This window comes from Apodemus sylvaticus, chromosome 5, assembly GCF_947179515.1.
Source record: "Apodemus sylvaticus chromosome 5, mApoSyl1.1, whole genome shotgun sequence".
Classification (NCBI taxonomy): domain Eukaryota; kingdom Metazoa; phylum Chordata; class Mammalia; order Rodentia; family Muridae; genus Apodemus; species Apodemus sylvaticus.
Window position 1 is genome coordinate 163,958,675 of NC_067476.1, and position 18,752 is coordinate 163,977,426.

The window sequence follows — 18,752 nt, forward strand, 5'->3', positions numbered from 1 at the left end:
AAGTTTTATTTCTTACAGTTGCTTGTTAGTAACAATGCAGTAAAATCTAATTATTGTTTGATTTATTTGGACACTTCTACTTTAGAGCTGTTGTGCTACAGAGGAGGTGTGAGTTAGGTGGAGTCTTGGAGGAGACTCAGGCCTAGGGTAGGTTCTAGGAGTTGCTTTTATTTTATTTTTTAATTATTGTATGTATGTAAGTACACTGTAGCTGTCTTCAGAGACACCAGAAGGGGGCATCAGATCCCATTACAGATGGTTGTAAGCCACCATGTAGTTGCTGGGAATTGAACTAAGGACCTCTGGAAGAGAGCCTGTGATCTTAAACTGCTGAGCCATCTCTCCAGTCCTAGGGGTTGCTTTTATTCCAGATCCCAGTCATTTGAACCCATGCTGCCTCGCTTCTCATTAGAATGGCCAATGGTCTAAGAGTCAGGTTGACAGTTTAAGCAGCAAGAGAGTCAATCAGCGCAAGAAGAGGTCCTCTGCCAGACATTGCCTGTCTAATGTCTCCACATCAAATTTTCCATCTTCAAGTGCACAGATGGTTTTGTCAGTTGGACGTGGGGCAGCTCACAGGTATCAACTAGAAGCCTAGATAATGTCCACCCCAGCTACTGCCAACAGCTGGTGGTGGTCACCTCCCAGCCATATGTGATCCTCTTTCAGGCAATTCTGGCTGTGCCCATATCTTCTGCTTTGATGACTGGGAGCCTGGGGAGGAATGCCCCCAATCCCTGATCACAGCTTTTCAATTCTGGCAGTGTAGCTAGCTATCCACCTGCTGTGAGGCTCTGGCCTGAGATGTATACCCAACACCTTGTGTGGTACGCTCCTGCTGACCTCAAGTGTCTTGTGGGTTCCTCCAGCCAACCTACTTAAGGCAACATTCCTTCTCTAGGTTTGTCCACCTGCTCCCAGAAAAGTGAACCTTCAAGAAGGGTCGCTAAAGGTTTCCTGCTGTGATTCTGGATCTTTCATAGTTTCTGAAGAGCTTCACATTATAGCAACTATCAGTACCATATACTTAGGGGCAATCCCTGGGTCACTAGGGAAGCAGCAAGCCTTTCTCCACTATCATCTTTGTGTCCTACAGGATATCTGATGGAGGTGACTTTTAGGTCTGGATTGTTTTTCTACAACTGGGGACTGAGTTCAGGGCCTCACTCAAGTCAAGCACACGCTGAACAACTGAGCTATACCCTAGCTTCAGATCCTAATATTCTTTTAGTACAAATGTGTGTGACCATGAAGACTTGTTGTCTGCTGGGCAGTTGAAGGCTCAGAGGGCATTCTCTGGAGGGTGGAAACCAACCGTTGAGATTCTAAGAGTGGGAAGCCTTTAGTGGGTGTGTCCCGGTTGGCCTGCAGCTGTGTGGGGGAGGCATTTGTTTAGAGTAACTGGGATTAGAGGAGGAATGAGGCAGGGGCCTCAGAAGCCTTCGGAGAAGTGTGGCTGAGACCCATCCTAGAGCCCAGTCTGTGGTCAGTGCTCAGAACACCTTTGCCCAGGATTTCAAGGTCAATGACCACCTTTCCTGCCCTTTGTGCCAGTGGTACAGTTCTTACCAGCCCAGTAAGAACTGCTCCAAGAGATCCATTTTTAAAAATTGATTCCCTTACAGTTTTACTGTCTGCATTTCGTTACCGATTGATCCTTAATCTTTACATTTTTATTAGAACACAACCCTGTGAGCACTTCTATCACTGCCCCTCCCATATACACTTAGCGTGTATATGTGTGTGTGTGGGGGGGGAGACGGGGCAGAAAACCACAGAGACCCTCATACACACTGTTCACCTGCTCACTTTCCTGACGAGAAAGTTATTTCAGGCACGTCTGGGGCCACAATCCCCCAGGGACTTCTCTTCCCCAGCAGGAAGTCCCAGTGGTGAGCCTTTAGCTGCTGGGAGGGCCCTGGCCCTGCCTCCCGGGACATCAGTGGGGCGGGGACTCAATTCCGGGGGCAACACGTCCTGGGAGAGCTAGACGGAAGCACTGGGACTGACACGTGGACTTGGGCGGTGCTGCCCTGTGGGTTGTCCTAGGTCTGAGGTGGGAGGGCACGGTACACAACGGTGCCCATGCCATCCCAGCGCTCTAGCCTGATGCAGCCAATCCCGGAGGAGACCCGTAAGACCCCTTCTGCGACAGTAGAGGATACACGATGGTCCAGGTAAATTGGGGTGTGGGTGAGGCCGGGGCAAGGAGGACTTTTTACGTTTAGAAAGGGAGCTGAAGTGCTATACTTCATAGGATCTGAGTTCAGGGAGTACCAGACTCTAGCGGCTGCCTTCCAGCCTTTGTGCAGCCTGCCACCTTCACTCCTCCTGGGATTCCCATGCCCCTCCCTGGGCAGCCCTAGCCCCCAAGTAGAGGGAGGACCCAGTTAAGGGACCCCCCTTCCCATTTCCAATCAAATGCCAAAATCAGGCAAATGGCTCCTTTGCCCTTTTCCCTGCCAGTAATTCTGAGGTCTGGGAGGCAGGGTAGTATCTGTGAGGCTTAGTGGCAGCACTGGGCTGAACAGATGTTCACAGCATAAGGATCTATGCAGCAGCTATAAGTCTTAGAGGCAGGTCCTGAGTTCACACGTCTTCTAAACTAGGAAGGAAAACAGCCGTTACCCATCTTCATTCATATTCCATTCCCACTGTTTCCACCACTCTCCAGGCAAGCAGCCCCACAGAAACCAGGAGCAAAGGTGGCATCTGGCTATGGGACCACTGTGAGAGGGTTCAAATGGGGGCCTAAAAGAGCTCACCCCCTACTCTGGTTCCTGTGGTCTTTGGGTGGAGCAGAGTCAAGCCTTGGTACCGCTCAGTCACCTGGGGCAAGAGCCCTGGATCTAACTGGCGAGAAGTGTAAGGAGGACCTTAAGATAGTACCGAAACTGAACCTAAACCAGATGAAGGCACAGCAGGTCAGAGGGAGGCACAGGACCAGATCATAGCCCCTGCCAGCCAGTGACAATTACAGTAGGCTCAGACTCTGCCAGAGGAGGAGCACTGTGTGCCTGCCCTCACTAGCTCTCTCTCCCTCTCTGGTTTAACACCTCCCTCTCTACCCCATGTTTATCCAGGGGCCTGTGCTTCACCTGGCTCCTGGAGGCACCACCCAGGGCTTTCTTAGAACTGTGAACTGTTCTGCCAGTTTTGCTGTAGGTTACAATTTAATGGCTCTACCTGGCCCCATCTTTACTCTTTTCTCCTTGTGTAGCCTCCAGTGGCCTTTGTCAGAAGTAGTGGCTGAGAATTCTGGTGAATCTTGCAGGGTCAAGGCCATTCTCAACTCATGCAGGGGTAATAGTATCAGTAATAAGTGTTACTAGGAGCAGGGCACTTGAGTTGAGGGAACACCAGATTCTAGGGGCCCACCACTACCCATCACCACCTCGTGTTTGGGAGGCAGTGTTCTCCTCAGCAAATATCAGAGTGTGGGTTGGTTGGTGGAGGCTGAGTTAGGAAAATACGGTAACGGAGTATACCCTGGACCCCTGGCCACCACAGCCAGCACATTTCCCCTCTGAACCAAGGGCCACGTGATCAGCTGTGTGCTCAGCCCGGATACTCTGCCCAGTCTAACAGGAAGCCAAAGCTACACTTGTGAGGAAGTATGATTGCTGAGACATCCAGCCTGAGCTCTGGCTCTGTGAGGGCAAGCAGAGCTATTCAGGCAGTCCTGGCCCAAGCTCCTGATCCTAAAGACCCTTTCATCAAGATAAGAGCTCTTGGACCTAGGATTCTAACCAGTCAGGCAAGCAGGCCGGTAGGGCCCCTTGAGCAGGAGGACGGTCATGTTCTGTGTCACCGGCAAGTACTGAGGATGTGCCTTCTTCAGCCCGGCTGGTATCACCCACCCAGCTGAGGGACAAGGCCCATTTCTTGCCTCCAGGGCGCTGGGATGAAACAGAAGGATGCTGAGGTGCCTGTTAGCATATCAGAGGGGACACTGGCCACCACACAGCATAAGAGTACCTGTAACTTACTGGACCCTGACTCCTCTTCTCCTCACCTCCCCTACTTCAAGCCTCTTCAGCCCCTCACCCCAGCTTTGCTTCCCCTCCCCCAGCTAGCTTCTCTTTCCTTAAAACCTCCCGACTTCTGCCATTCATTCTCTTGGTTCTTCTCTCTCTCCTGGTCCCTTCTCTTGTCTCCTCTCTCTTTTCTTCTCCTTGCAGTCTCCTTCTCCCATGACCCATTCTATTCTACTGGCCATATTCAGTCTGGGCTCTTCCAGATGCCTCTAGCTGTCCTCTCATATAACTATAATAAAACCCATTTCCTCAACTATACCTAGGAGTTGACATGGCCTCACTCAGCACCTGGCCAAGCCCTCTCTTCCTCCTCCAGTCAGGGCACTGGTTGCCTAGTTTTTCCCTGACTTCCCATGGCTACCAGGAAGCTAGAGACAACTCTCATCTGGAGGGTGTGGGTCTAGCTGGCTTCATTTCTAACTGCTCTTCTCCAGACGGTTAACAGGGCTGAGCAATCACAGGTGCACCCTAAGAAGAGCGGCATGCTGGGTGGGTCCCTCTTGAACACCATGGCTCTCTGCTGCTTTAGTCAATAAAAGAACAAAAGCTGCTTACTACAGATACCTTTGGATTGTGTGGGTTTTAGTGGGTGAGTTAGTGTTGCTCCTGTGTGCCTGCCTGCTGTGATCCCTGTGCCTCCCAGTCAGGTGAAACAAAGGAGCTGTACTGTCCTCACCTAGAGGTAGGCTCTGCAGGTGGGGTAGCACTTCAGGGCAATCAGGGTACCCTGAGGACAGCTTGAATGTGTGACAGGTCACCCTGTGTTCCCAGTAATCCAATGGCAATGTAGGCTCAGGACAATACCCTGACAAGAAATGAAAGCAGAATGGGGGAGGGGTGGGCAGGGGTTCATTGTGTGCTGGGCTCTTGAGGGGAAGAGTTCTGTCAGACCAAGGAGATGTGTGGAGGAGAAACCCAACTTGAATCAACTGCTGGCAGTTTCCCCCACTGATAAGCTTCAGACCTACTTTATCCACGAGGAGTCTTACCAGATATGATCCTTTCCTGCCTGCTAGCCTACCCATGACTGTCATCTCTGAGTAGTATCTCTGGATCCCAGCTTGAGAGGAGCTTGAGCTCTGAGTCTCCCCTCTACCAGCAGGGAACTTGTTGACATCATACTGGGTAAGTATCTGGGGTCCCTAGATAGGTGTCAGAGGGCTCCGCCCTTCTTGGACCCACTCGAGAGTTTTCTCCTGACTCTGGGGTTCCGTGGTTCCTCGCCACACAGTGGAGCTGTGTTGGCCATTACCAGAGCAGACTTCAGAGCTTTCCCCCCTCCCCTGACCTGACTGGCAGGGGTTTGGCACCATCATCTGGAGACTGCTGCTGGCCCTCAGGAGCCTTGCTTCACCTGATTGGTAGGCACAGGATCACAGCAGGCGCACAGGAGCAACACTACTAGCTCACCCACTAAAATCCACACAATCCTCTGGACAATGGTGGCGCATGCCTTTAATCCCAGCACTTGGGAGGCAGAGGCAGGCGGATTTCTGAGTTCGAGGCCAGCCTGGTCTACAGAGTTCCAGGACAGCCAGGGCTATACAGAGAAACCCTGTCTTGGAAAAAAAAAAAAAAAGGCACACAATCCAAAGGTATCTTTTACAAGCAGCTTTTATTCCTTTATGTGACTAAAGCAGCAGAGAGCCACACTGTTCAAGAGTGACCCACCCAGCATGCCGCTCTTCCCTATGTGCACCTGTGATTGCTCAGCCCTGTTAACCATCTGGAGAAGACCAGTTAGAAACAGGAAGCCAATTTGAGCTTCTGGCTTGTGGCTCAAAGTCTCCTCTGTGCCACTTTGTTTTGACTTAGTTGCTCTTTCTGCCTCCTGGCCCTCACCTTTGACTCTGCTCCCATTTGCCTGTGACTCTGTCCAGCTCTGTGGGGTTCTAGACCCAGCCCAGCTGCAGCCTTGTGTCCCCCAAGCTGGCTTTCTGCTAGTTTGCCTCTTCCCTGCTCAGTCTGTGCCTATGTAAAGGAGGAGGCCACCGTCCATCCCTGCTGTCAGCAGAATTCTCCAGAGTTCTTAAATTCAAAAGATGTTTATGAAGCTTGCAACAGGGGCTGGAGAGATGGCTCAGCGGTTAAGAGCCCTAAATGCTCTTCCGAAGGTCCTGAGTTCAAAATCCCAGCAACCACGTGGTGGCTCAACAACCATCTGTAATGGGATCAGATGCCCTCTTCTGGTATGTCTGAAGACAGCTGCAGTGTACTTACATATAATAAATAAATCTTTGGGCCTAAGCAAGCAGGGACTGAGATAGCAAGGTTAACCGGAGAGAGCAGGGCTGACTGGAGCAAGTGGGGTTGACCGGAGTGAGCAGAGGTCCTAAATTCAATTCCCAACAACCACATGAAGGCTCACAACCATCTGCACAGCTACAGTGTACTCATTTACATAAAATAAATCTTTACCACCATATGCAAAGCTTGCACTATATGCCTTTAATTCCAGCAGTCAGGAGACAGAGGCAGGAAGATTTCTGTGAGTTTGAGGACAAAATAGATCCTGTCTCAAGAAGAGGAGGAGGAACAGCAGAAGCAGCTAGAGTAGCTCACATCTATAGTCCTAGCACTCAGAAGGCTTGGGCAGTGGGGGTTGCTTTGAGTCTGAGGTCACCCTAGGCTCCATTATTCTAGTTTAGTCTGCACAGTAAGATGGAGAGTGGGTCAAGAGGGAGAGGGAGAGGATATGTTTGCTACCCTTCCATCCATTCAAGCCCACCTCTCAGTCTACCGTGTAACCTTGAGTACACCAGGAAGTTATTATCTTCAAAGCTCTTCTCAGGAAGCATGAACCTGGCCCCGGGCCACAAACCTCACTCTTCCTTTCTCAGTTGGAAGCCATGCCAGGGTCTGCTCCTTCCCCTCTAAGGCTCTCCCACTGTCAGCTGTGCACTAAATCCCACTCAAGTTGCAGTCCTGTGTGAGATCTAGCTGTCCAGCCCAAATCCCTCCATGGAAAATTCTCCCAAAGTTCTATATCCTCTCCTGACTGCCCCACCCCACCAGACAGACAGACACACACACACACATACACACCCCACACACACACACTTGAAAAGGCTCAGGAGCTTTCCTGAGGGCCTTTGAGTACTCACTGTACTTGCTTTGGAGCCTTCTGCTCCCTGAGTTGGGTTCACCTGCCTAGCACGTTGCCCTGCAGGTTGTGAGCTGCCTGCTGCTTCTCATTCCCTTCCTGTATCTCCATGGTCCACAAGGAACTTGAGAATAAATGCAATGTTGTGTTTGGGATCCTGGTATAACCCTGGCAGCCAGAGGCATGGGCCCAGGCTCTGAGCCCTGTGAATGGGCCTCCATGTGTTTAACTTGCCCCATGTCCTGAGGGCTCATGTGCTGTCCTTAGTCCCTGTGTTTATGCTCTACAAGTCATCAGATTCAGTGCTTTTGAAGGTTACTCCTTTTTTTTATTTATTTACTTATTATATGTAAGTATACTATAGCTGTCTTCAGACACACCAGAAGAGGATGTCAGATCTCATTACGGATGGTTGTGAGCCACCATGTGGTTGCTGGGATTTGAACTCAGGACCTTCAGAAGAGCAGTCAGTGCTGAGCCATCTTTCCATCTTTCTAGCCTGGTTACTTATTACCCTCCCCCCCACCTTTTTTTGTTTGTTTTTCGACACAGGGTTTCTCTGTGTAGCCCTGGCTATCCTGGAACTCACTCTGTAGAGCAGGCTGGCCTTGAACTCAGAAATCCACCTGCCTCTGCCTCTCAAGTACTGGGACAAAAGAAGTGTGCTATCACTGCCTGGCTGGTTACTCCCTTTTTAACTCCCTTATCATATTCACGATTACTTTCTCCTGCCCTTGGGAAGATATTGAAGTGATTAAGGCTGTCCTCAGGCCTCCCTGGGTCCTGACCCTCTCTCTGTGTCTCACAGGCCTGAATGCCAGGCGTGGACGGGGATGCTGCTCCTGGGCACCTGCCTGCTGTACTGTGCCCGTGTCACCATGCCCGTCTGTACGGTTGCCATGAGCCAGGACTTTGGCTGGAACAAGAAGGAGGCTGGTATCGTGCTCAGCAGCTTCTTCTGGGGCTACTGCCTGACTCAGGTGGTGGGCGGCCACCTTGGGGATCGGTAACCAACTCCCCTCTCCCCATTGCTCAGGCTTGAAGGGGAACGTTACCATCATGTGACACAGTGCGGTCAGTCCCGCCCTTTCACACAGGAGAGGAGGGGCAGGTAGGGGAGGAGTTCAACAAATATTTGATGAGAGGCTTAGCCTTTGGGGAGAGGAGGTCGGTCGGGTGTGGCAGCTCTGAGGCAGCAGACAGGCCAGACTCAGTCCTGCATACCGTACTAAGTTCTGGGCCCTTCTATAGGCCAGGTCACTGCAGTGTCTACCACATCTCTCTGTGCGTTGGTTCACGGTGATAACCCTCAGACCCCTCTCAGTCACCCCATCCTGTCCCTCCCCGTGTCTCCTCCAGCATCGGAGGCGAGAAGGTCATCTTGCTGTCAGCCTCCGCCTGGGGCTTCATCACTCTCGCCACACCACTGCTTTCCCGCCTTGGCAGTGGCCACCTGGCCTTCATGACATTCTCTCGAATCCTCACAGGGCTGCTCCAAGGTAAGAGCCACATCTTGACCTCTCTCCCTCTGGTGTTGTCTTTTGACCTTGCCACCAGGAAGAGCGGACAGAGCAACATGCACACCTGCGTGCCTGCAGGCTACCCTTTGCCCAAAAATCCATTCTATATATCTAAGATATTTGAATGACGACTCACTCAGGGCGGGGATTTGGGGGGAGGGTGACTTGCCATATTTTTGCTATTTGTGGGCAAAGAGGAGATGATGAAGTCCCCCAAGCTCATGGCTCTCCCTCCTTCATAGGATGGTGGGTCTTTGGCTTCTAGAGAAGACCCTGGTCCCATGCTCTCAAGGAGCAAGATCTGCCTTCTGAAGAGCCCCATTCATTGACATGGTGATAGAAAGTTTCACAAGGGAGTTAGGCTGGTGATTCCTGCCTCCCCACGGAGAGTGGTAACAACAAGGAGGCTGTAGGTTCCTATTGTCACACTCTGAAGGGACCTCTCAAGAGTCTGAGGTTTAGAACCCTCTGGAATGGAAAAGGTACTCAAGCCTGGTTGTTTGTTTTGAGACAGAGTTTCACTATGTATAGCCCTGGCTGGCCTGGAACTCACCATGTAGACCAAGCTGGCTTCAGACTCAGAAATCTGCCTGCCTCTGCCTCCCAAGTGCTAGGATTAAAGATGTGCGCCCAGATGTTCCTAAGCTGCCTAGGAACCAAAGGAACTCCTAGGAGGAAAGTGTGTCTAAAGGAGTAGGTAGAGGAACTTTCCCAGAAGGGTACACACGTGTCATGTATGTACATGGCAAACATATAGAAGTGTATGGCTCACATACGTGTGAGTGTCTCAGGGTGCCAGAGCACACCTGAGAACCTGTGTGTATACACATAAATGTGCTAGTGGGAGGGTTGTCGAGTGCCTCCAGAGAGCTGAAGTGGGCCATGTGTGTTTATGTGTGCATGCACAAGGGTCTGGATGCAGGGTACTATGTCTGGGAGTAGAGGCATTTTGCTTTGAAGCAGAGTGCTCCCCAGGGGATGTTTTACATCACTTTGTATAACTCTCATCCAACATTAGTTTGGTTCCTTACCCAAATATTGCCAAAAGCCCAGCCCTGCTGATCCCTTAAGGCTCAGTGACGTAGCAGAAAGGAGACATGAATGTTCTCTGGATTTATAGCCCAAACCCAAGTGTCAGCCCTCACTGGCTGTCCCTGGGTACTCTGTGACAGCAGTCTCTGCTTGTTGTAGGTGTCTACTTTCCAGCCCTGACCAGTCTGCTGTCCCAGAGGGTGCAGGAGAGCGAGAGAGCCTTTACCTACAGCACTGTGGGTGCTGGCTCCCAGGTCGGGTAAGGCTCCACCTCCTTGGCATTCAGGAAGCTTTTACCTGAGCTCTCAAGGTTCATCCTCCAAGTGCAGCAGTGATGGTCTTGTAGGCTAGTGCTAGGACCCAAAGCTGGTCGCTGTTCTTCAAGTCTGCTGCATTTGTGAAAGTGTTTTATCTACTGTCCTTGCTGTGACAAAACAATGACAAGAAACAGATTAAGAAGAAAGGATTTGCCAGGCGGTCATAGTGCACAACGTGAAACCGAGCACTTGTGAGGCCGAGGCAAGTGGATCTTCGTGAGTTAAAGGCTTGGTTCCACATGAGTGAGTTCCAAGAAACAGGGGTATACAGAGAAACCCTGTCTCAGAAGAAGGGGACAAGGAGGAGGAAGAAGAGGAAAAAGAAGAAGGAGGAGGAGAGGAAGGGGAGAAGGAGTAAGAGAAAGAAGGAGGAGGAGGGAAGGAGAATGGGGAGAAGGAGGAGGAGGAAGAGAGGAAGAAAAAGAAGAGAAGAGGAAGAAGGAGGAAGAAGAGGAGGAGGGAGAAGAAGAGGAGAAGAGGAGGAAGGAGAAGAAGAAGAAGAAAAAAAAAAGGAGAAGAAACTCACAGAGACCCCTGCCCCTTTCTGTTGAGTGCTGGGATTAAAGATGCCACCACACCAGCTCACTTTCTCCGTTTTATTCAGCCCAGGACCCCAGCCCATGGATTGGTGCTGCTAACACTCAGGATAGTTCTCTCTCTTCTCAGTTTAACCTTTCTGGAAAAATTTTCATAGACACTCCCAGAGGGTGTTTCCATGGTGATTCTAAATCTTCTCAAGTTGTCAGTAAAGGAAGGCTAACAATCAGCATGTTTTTGCCTTTCTGGGTGCTAAAAGATAGGGTTCTGGCATGGGGACCGGGCGGCGGGTGAGCATCTGCTTTATCTTTTCCCTTACATCTGTCCTAGGGTAGCCCCACCCTCTGTGAAACATCCCTATGCTGGAGGAAGGGCCACTCACTTTTGGGCTCCTGGAAGGTTAAAGGGACTCCCTGATACATTCAGGCCTAGGTCTGCTGTTGCTGAGTTCAGATTGGAGACGGGGAAGAGGAAGGGAGCTGCAAAGAGTGCCCACGGAAGGGGCCAACTCTTCTGGTTAGGGTGACCTGATCCAACACTGAAAACACAGTTCGCACTGTGAAGTGTGGATGTCAAAAAAACAATAGGGCTCAGATTCTACAGAAGGGTTCGGTATACATCTTCAGTCCCTCTTCTGGTGTCTGGCATGGCATATTGGGTCCTATGCACAGCCAGGAAGACTGGGAGAGAAAGTGCCCCAGCCAAGGGTAGGTCCAGCCCAGGGTGCCATGCCTGGGGTGCAGATGAATGTGCAGGAAGAGGAAAGGCATCTCAGCCTCACACCAGAGCCCAGTGTTCTCTCTTTCACTTGGATGAGTGCACAGAGCAGTGGGTGGGGAGGTTGAAGGGTGAGGCAGAGGTGCTTTGCATCACATCTGGGACCACATTTCCCTGGAGTCAAGGGGAAGGTTGTAGGGCCTGATGCCAGCACCTATGCATTTGCACGTCAGAAACTTTACTAGAATACTGTCCTTTCTATGTTATATGGAGGGGGAAAAATGAAAGAAGGAATATTTTTATTTCAGTGTTTCCTAAGGTACTCATAAAATCATTTCCTCCCCCTCCTCCCCACACACCACCACGCAAGCATTCACATGACAAACTGCAGGCCAGTTTGAAGTTCTAGAAGGGAGACATGAAAAACTCAGCAGCAGTTCTTGTGCTGAGTCTCCTCAGCTGCTCCCAGATTCCCCTTGCCTCAACTGTCCCCTCCCCCCAATCCCACCCAGTCTCCCTGAAGAGCAAAATCCTCGAGGAGGCATTCACATCTGAACAGCTTCTCTCCCTGGGAGCTTGACTTATTTTAGGATAGCAACCAAAGTCATTACAGCACTTCTTTGTGTCTCCCAGGACCCTGGTGACTGGGGGTGTAGGCTCCGTGCTCCTGGACCTGTGTGGCTGGCCGAGTGTCTTCTACTTCTCAGGCGGCCTCACCTTGCTCTGGGCGTACTACGTGTACACGTACCTGCTGAATGAGAAAGGTAACTGCAGCCCTGTGACCGTCCTCTCTGTCTCCACACCGCTCCCCACTTGCAGCTGTGCTTCAAACATTGGTTGCATAAACTTTTGCTGGAGAGAGCGAATAAACATCTACTCACCCCAGATAGGGCGCCAACAGCAGATCAAAGAAACGATTATAACTTAGTCTCAACCCCGCAGGGATGGTGATGACTTCCCCACAGCTAACCTCCCAAAACATGTAGCTGGGGCAATATTAACAACAGCACAGGCAAATGGAGCTGGAACCTCAGGCAAGGTAGACTCCATATTGAAGATATTATTCTAAGTAGTCATTGCTGCTTGGTAAAGATAGTTATACCCAGCTCTGAGAACCCAAGAGCTGAGCCTCCCGCCTGCCCTAGCTCTGCATTCTGCTCCTTTGGGGCTGAAGCTGACACAGGGAGTCAGCCTAGCAGGTGAAGGCAGGTGGTAGGGTGAGGCTGAGTCTTCAGGTAGCAAGAAGGGGCCTCTAAGGGACTCCAGGCACAGGCATAGGTTAGACATAGAACTTGACTCTCATGGATATTGACAACCGATGGGTACTCAATAATCAAGGGATTAATAAGATGCATGCTCCTAAATATCTGCTGTGGTAGGGACAACATGGTGCACCTGGTCCTGAATCTATCACTTTGAAATCATTTGTTCCCCTAGACCTTGTCCAGGCCTTGGGTGCCCTGGCACAAGGCCTACCTGTGACCAGGCCCTCCAAAGTGCCCTGGAGACAACTCTTCCGGAAAGCCTCTGTCTGGTGAGCTAGATTCGGCGTGGCCAGGCAGAGCGTGGGTGAGGACGGGGGCATAGGGCGTGGCAGCCACTGTTGCATAGAGCCGGCTGTACTTGGCAGGACCCAGTCCTGACACTGCAGCAAATGCCCTAGGTTTCAGAGCGTAAGGTCTTGGTGTCCTGGGTGGGAAGGAGTGGGTCCTACATGGAGTCGGTGTCAGAGGGGCTGGCCGCTGGTTAGAGCCCTGACCCTGATGTCCCCCACAGGGCAGCAATTTGCTCCCAGTTGTCCTCGGCATGTTCCTTCTTCATTCTACTCTCGTGGCTGCCCACCTTCTTCAAGGAGACCTTCCCCAACTCCAAGGTGGGTGTCATATTACCTGGGCCCTTACAGGGGAAAAGGGCTACACTTGGGCTGTAAAGGCCTCTATATGGGTGGCCATCCTTGGCTTGGCAACTCCATCCCCCTATGGGCTTCAGGCCTGGAGATGACAGTTCATTTGGGAACAGACATTAATTCAAGGCTGTATACACCATGAGAGCTGTAGCTACCTCAGCCTGCTGCCGGAAAGAACCCCCTCTTTTTAGGGCTGGCTAGCTGATCTGCTGATGCCACATCCAAGAGAGACCTGTGAACACTGGAGTCCTTAGGCTGTGCATTCCCAGGCAGACTGGCTTGACTCTATCCCTGTCACAGTAAGGGGAGCATGTGGAGAATGTGGCTTCAGGAGTTAGCCATTAGTGGGCTCAGTTCTTGCCCAGGGGGCTGCTAATAATGGGTTGGTTAGGGCCTGTTCTTCGAGGACCCTCTACTCTTAGGCCCAACCAGTGGGTGGACAGAGATCAACTGACACGGTGATGATCTTGGAGTGGTCTTTCTGCCTGGGTGTCATCTAGAGGCTAGGTGCCACCCTGGCCACCTTTGAGGCTGCACCTCTTCCTGCAGGGCTGGGTCTTCAATGTAGTCCCCTGGCTGCTGGCAATTCCTGCCAGTCTATTCAGTGGGTTCATTTCTGACCGCCTCATCAATCAGGGTGAGTATTGGGGTAAACTGTCCTGGGTGAACCACAGTCTTAAGAATCTCACTCCTCTCTGGCAGTATAGTTATGTCACTGGGGAAAGGCCTCCATCCTGTGACCACACAGACCATCCTTTAGAGTCAGCCCAAGGAATGGATGGATGCAGCCTGGGGCTGAGGAGCCCAGTGCATCTTCCCCATTCTCCCCTTCAGTGGGTAGAGTTGGGGGAAGCAAGAAGATCCGAGTGAACATAATCCTGGACCCCTATGGGGAGAGGGAAGTGTTTGTCGATGGCACAGGTACCTAGATTTTCTCTTGAATCTTCCAGAACTCCAGGGGCCACACTGCAGCCCCATGAAGCAATGTCTTTACAGACTCAGGTGTAGAAGATGCAGGCATATGTGTGCACATTCTCAGGATACAGGTTTTCCTCAACAGAAATTAGCATGCATTTGTTGTGCAACATCAGATTATTTGAAGAAACTAAAAGAAACTGGACTATGCTTACCAAATAGCTGGCACTTTTGTAATGGCCCACGGGGCTGCCCTTACCATATTTCTACCCAGAGTGCACCACAGAAAACCCTCTGACGCACATACTGTATCTAAGAGGGTACAATTTATGATAGGGAATCTCCGGTCGTAAGCCCTGGAACACTGCCCTGGGCACCCCATTTACTCTTCTGTGACTTTGTGGGCGGGACTCTGTGGGCGGGACTCTGTGGAGGACCTGAATGAGCCGTTGGAAACTCATCCTGGGTCTGTCTCTCTGCTCAGGTTACAGAGTCATCACGGTGCGTAAGTTCATGCAGGTAAGAAATCATTTGAATCCCTAGTCTCATTTTTTTTTTCTATTGCTGTGATAAGGTACTGTGTGAAAAGCAACTATAGAAGAAAGAATTTGTTTAGAGCTTCTAGTTTTAGAGGGTTGGAGTCCAAGACCATCATAACGGGGAACATGACAGCAGGCAGCTGGCAGGTAGGCATACAGGAGTAGTAGCTGAGACCTTACATCTTGAGAAACAACCACAAAGCAGAGAAAGAAACAATGGGAATGGTGTGGCCTTTTGAAACCTCAAAGCCCACTCCTACTGACATACTTCCTCCAATAAGGCCATACCTCATGATCCCTCCCAAACAGTTCCACCAACTGGAGACCAAATATTCTAACCCTATGGGGACCATTCTTTTTTTTTTTTTTTTCAAGATTTATTTATTTGTTATGTATACAGTATTCTGTACTGCATGTATCCCTACGGGACAGAAGAGGGCACTAGATCTCATTACAGACAGTTGTGAGCCACCATGTGGTTGCTGGGAATTGAACTCAGGACCTTTGGAAGAAGAGCAGTCAGTGCTCTTAACCACTGAGCCATCATCTCTCCAGCCCGACCATTCTTATGCAAGCCACCACATTCCTCTATGGACATCCCTACTTTGTTCTGATCTCCTGGGACCAGAGGGTTGTGTACTTTAATCCCCTGATTTCTAGAACCAGACTGATATCAAAGATATGGGCGGGGAAAGCTACAACCAAGTCTCATGGGCCCAGAACCAGTATACCTGACCTAGGTGTTGGCAGAATCAGCTCAGATCAGAGGTCAATCCATAGCAATGGGACTCAGAAAGGGCTGCTGTAGGTGATCACTGGAAGATGCTCTGGGGTCAGTATTGACTGACCTGAGAACTTTCTCAGAGTTCTGAAGATGCTCTCTGCTCTTCTTTGTGCCAGAACAGGTAGAGCAGGGAAGCCCCAGCCTGGGAGGGGGTTTCAGGTAGAACCAATCTGATCTTGTTCAGAACACTTTTACATGGCTCCAAGCCAGGAGGAGCCAGCATGGCTCCATAGCCCCTCAGCAGCCCTGTCCTGCAGGTCATGGGCCTTGGTCTGTCAAGCATTTTTGCTCTGTGTCTGGGCCACACCACAAGCTTCCTCAAGGCTATGATCTTTGCATCAGCTTCCATCGGCTTCCAGACCTTCAACCACAGGTAAGGGTCCGTGATCTCATCCCACAGGGGTGCCAGATCTTAATACATTCTGGTCCAGGGGCCTACGAAGGTGGGGTTAGGGAAGCTCTCCACAATCTGTCACAGTGAATAGATCTGGGTACCAAGCAAGGGTCATTCAGGAAAACAAGGAGATCCCCCTGTTGGGGTAGGTGGGCAGCAGCGGCAGCAGCAGCAGTGACAGCTCCAGAAAGACCACACCAGGCCAAATAGTTCCATGTGAGGTTTATTAAGAAGGGAAAGGGCAAAGGTGATGGTGGAAAGAGAAGAAGGGAAGAGAGAGAGAAGAGGAGGTGCTTCTCTTATATACACGGATGGTGAGTGGTTGCAGATAAAGCCCAATGGGTTCTGGGAATATGGTGGCTGTTGGCTTGGCAACAGGCATATAGGTCGCGCTGTGACCTATGTGATGTCACAGGTTTCGGAGGTCCTGGTACCACCCCCCCCCCCAAAAAAAAAACCCTGAGAGGAGGGCCAGGAGGAAGAATGAACATAAATGCCAGGCTTGATGTCCCTCTGTCATCCATTTCCTTCTTTCTGCACCCTTTCACTCATTTTGAGCAATAATAGTTTCAAGTAAGCATCTTGGGGGTGCGATAGGAACCCACTTCAAAGCTCTTTCAAGTTAACAAAAGGGAAATCCTACTGCATGCTTTTCTGGCCTCAGGTACATTCTCAGGAGCAGCTTCTAGTGTTGTATCGGCAAGAGGTTGGGAGAGCTGGGTGGAGTATATGGTGCCAGCAGGCTTAGCGGCACCTGGCTGGTAGAGGCAGGGAGTGGCCTGGGTGTCTTTTGGTGACTTGTAACCATCTCTTATGCTCCAGTAGCCCCTACAGGCCAAGCAGGGGTAGCAAGGCCTGTGGCTACTCACCTGCCTTCCTTCCTGTTTCTTACAGTGGTATTTCAGTCAACATTCAGGACCTGGCCCCATCCTGTGCTGGCTTCCTGTTTGGTGAGACACTTGCTTATCCCTGTTTTATCCCCTGCCTTTAACAATGGGTTACCCCGGGGAGGGAGGGGGGCAGGGGACCTGTAGGAGCAACAGTGGGTCTCCTCATGATGTCTCTCCCCCACTTTCCTGTTCACAGGTGTTGCCAACACTGCAGGGGCTTTGGCAGGTAAGGACAGGTTCCAGGCCCCCTGCTTAGAAGTTCTCTTGTCCTTTGGTTTGGGTCAACTAGTAAATGAGTTTAGGGCGGAGCCTAGATGGGGGTTGTCCCACCTTACTCATCCCGTGCTGCTGAATGGGGTCTCAAAGTGAAGGGAGGGCACAAGGCCCAAGATGGCCCAGGATGATCTCAGATATGCCAGCTGAGGTACCACTTGACTTGGTGATGGTGGGGGACTCACAAGCCATTCTCCCCTGACTGACTTCGTATGACAGTTAGTCCAGTAGTTTAGGGTACCATCTGGACCCTCCACTGAGTACCTGGGCTGACAATTCTCTACATTCTTCTTTGTTTTCCTTGGGTGAGACATGGAGTAGGGACACCATCAACTTGTAATTTAGAGTCACTCCTGAGGACTCTTTTCTGAGACCCCCAATGAGTATGAATCTCCTGTGGCCCATAGCTCAGAGTTCATATTTTATCCCCAGGTCTTCAAGGCATCTATACTCTCTGCCTTGCAGTGCTGCTGAGCTCACTGATGTGAGGGGGGTCTGCTTCCCGGGACCATCAGTCAGTCTCTGCCTCTCTTGTCCAGGTGTGGTAGGCGTGTGTCTGGGTGGCTATCTGATCGAGACCACTGGCTCCTGGACCTGCGTGTTCCACCTGGTGGCCATCATCAGCAACCTGGGACTGTGCACCTTTCTGGTGTTTGGGAAGGCGCAGAGGGTGGACCTGGTCCCCACTCATGAGGACCTCTAGCTCCCTGACGATCCAGTCCCACCAAGGACCTGATGTCAGCAGACTAAGGATAGCAACTCTGTCAGTGAAACTCTGTGAATTCCACCTCAGGCATATGAACAGACAAGAAGACCACAGTCTCCTGGGGAATCCAAATGGGCTGGAGAGAGGTGGAGAGATAGGTAGGCCTGAGTATACACAGGCCTGTGTCAGGAGGAGGGTCAGCTCCACATCTGCTTGCCAGTCCTTCCCTCTCTCAGGTTCAGTGGGACTGCCAATATCATGGAAGCCACATTACTGATGGGAGGTCTCTCCAGCCCCAGTCAATGAGGGTTGTTTCTCTGACAAGATTTCTCTGTGTTAGGGATTCAGCATTGTGTGCTGGTAGATGTTTGGGAGCTGTTCTGACCCCCACCTACTCCAGACATCTTTCTGCCTCTGTCTCTCCAGTAATGATAACCTAAGATGTCTGTAGACATTAGACCATGTCTCCGTAAGACAGGCCCCCTAGAACCACCATTCAAAGCCATAGAGAAGCCATGGTTTCTGCTTCTCTCCAGATGCCAGGCTGCTACTCCAGCTGGGCCAGTGTGTAAGCTAGAGGTCCTTGCCTGCCTCTGCAGACCCCAGTTCCCGTCCTGTGGATCTCTCAGCACTACTGATGTGTCCTGGGTTGGCAGATTCCTGGCAGTCCAGACATCACAGATCCCAGAACAAGGTGGCCCCTCCCCCACTTCTGGCCTTGTTTTTCTACCTCCCCCGCCCCCCTATTCCTAGTAGAGCTTGTGGTTTCATGAGCTGATAATGAATTCTCCAAGATACTTATTAGATTTTCTTAATAAATATGGTGAGTCTCACCAGAGCCTTATTTAAGTGAAAACTATTAAACTATTTAAAATAAGATTGCTGCTCTATTCAATACCTTTTGTTACGTAAACTTTTCCTAGGGAGACAAAATTCTATTCACCCTTACTTAGATCACCAAATGATACACCAGAAAATGGTTCCACATAGCCAGGCACAGTGGCACACACCATTAATCCCAGAACTTGGGAGGCAGAGGCAGGTGAATCTCTTTGAGTTTGAGGCCAGCCTGGTATACACAG

At 50.9% G+C, this 18,752-nt stretch overlaps 1 protein-coding gene across 8 annotated transcripts; it reads left to right on the forward strand.

The window, feature by feature from the left end:
- The first annotated feature begins 1,977 nt into the window (after positions 1–1,977).
- Slc17a9 (solute carrier family 17 member 9) lies at positions 1,978–18,547 on the forward strand. 8 transcript variants are annotated; one of them, XM_052184540.1, is made up of 14 exons: positions 2,080–2,177; positions 7,949–8,076; positions 8,177–8,251; positions 8,500–8,639; positions 9,852–9,951; positions 11,897–12,027; positions 12,701–12,797; positions 13,040–13,136; positions 13,719–13,806; positions 14,569–14,603; positions 15,665–15,780; positions 16,696–16,751; positions 16,888–16,917; positions 17,504–18,547. In XM_052184540.1, exons 2-14 carry the CDS (start codon positions 7,955–7,957, stop codon positions 17,665–17,667), a joined length of 1,251 nt encoding a protein of 416 aa, XP_052040500.1. In that variant the 5' UTR covers positions 2,080–2,177; positions 7,949–7,954; the 3' UTR covers positions 17,668–18,547. The 8 variants fall into 8 exon arrangements, with proteins under 8 accessions (XP_052040507.1, XP_052040504.1, XP_052040499.1 ...); XM_052184541.1 differs by lacking the exon at positions 2,080–2,177 and adding an exon at positions 4,933–5,162; XM_052184539.1 differs by lacking the exon at positions 8,177–8,251 and having other exon boundaries at positions 1,980–2,177; positions 7,949–8,146.
- The last annotated feature ends 205 nt before the right edge of the window (positions 18,548–18,752 follow it).

Coding starts and splice junctions, on each gene's coding strand:
- Slc17a9 (XM_052184539.1), top strand. CDS start 2,086: ATGCCATCCCAGCGCTCTAGCCTGATGCAGCCAATCCCGGAGGAGACC. Junction 8,147..8,499: donor GGCGGCCACCTTGGGGATCG/GTAACCAACTCC, acceptor TGTCTCCTCCAG/CATCGGAGGCGAGAAGGTCA. Junction 8,640..9,851: donor CCTCACAGGGCTGCTCCAAG/GTAAGAGCCACA, acceptor TGCTTGTTGTAG/GTGTCTACTTTCCAGCCCTG.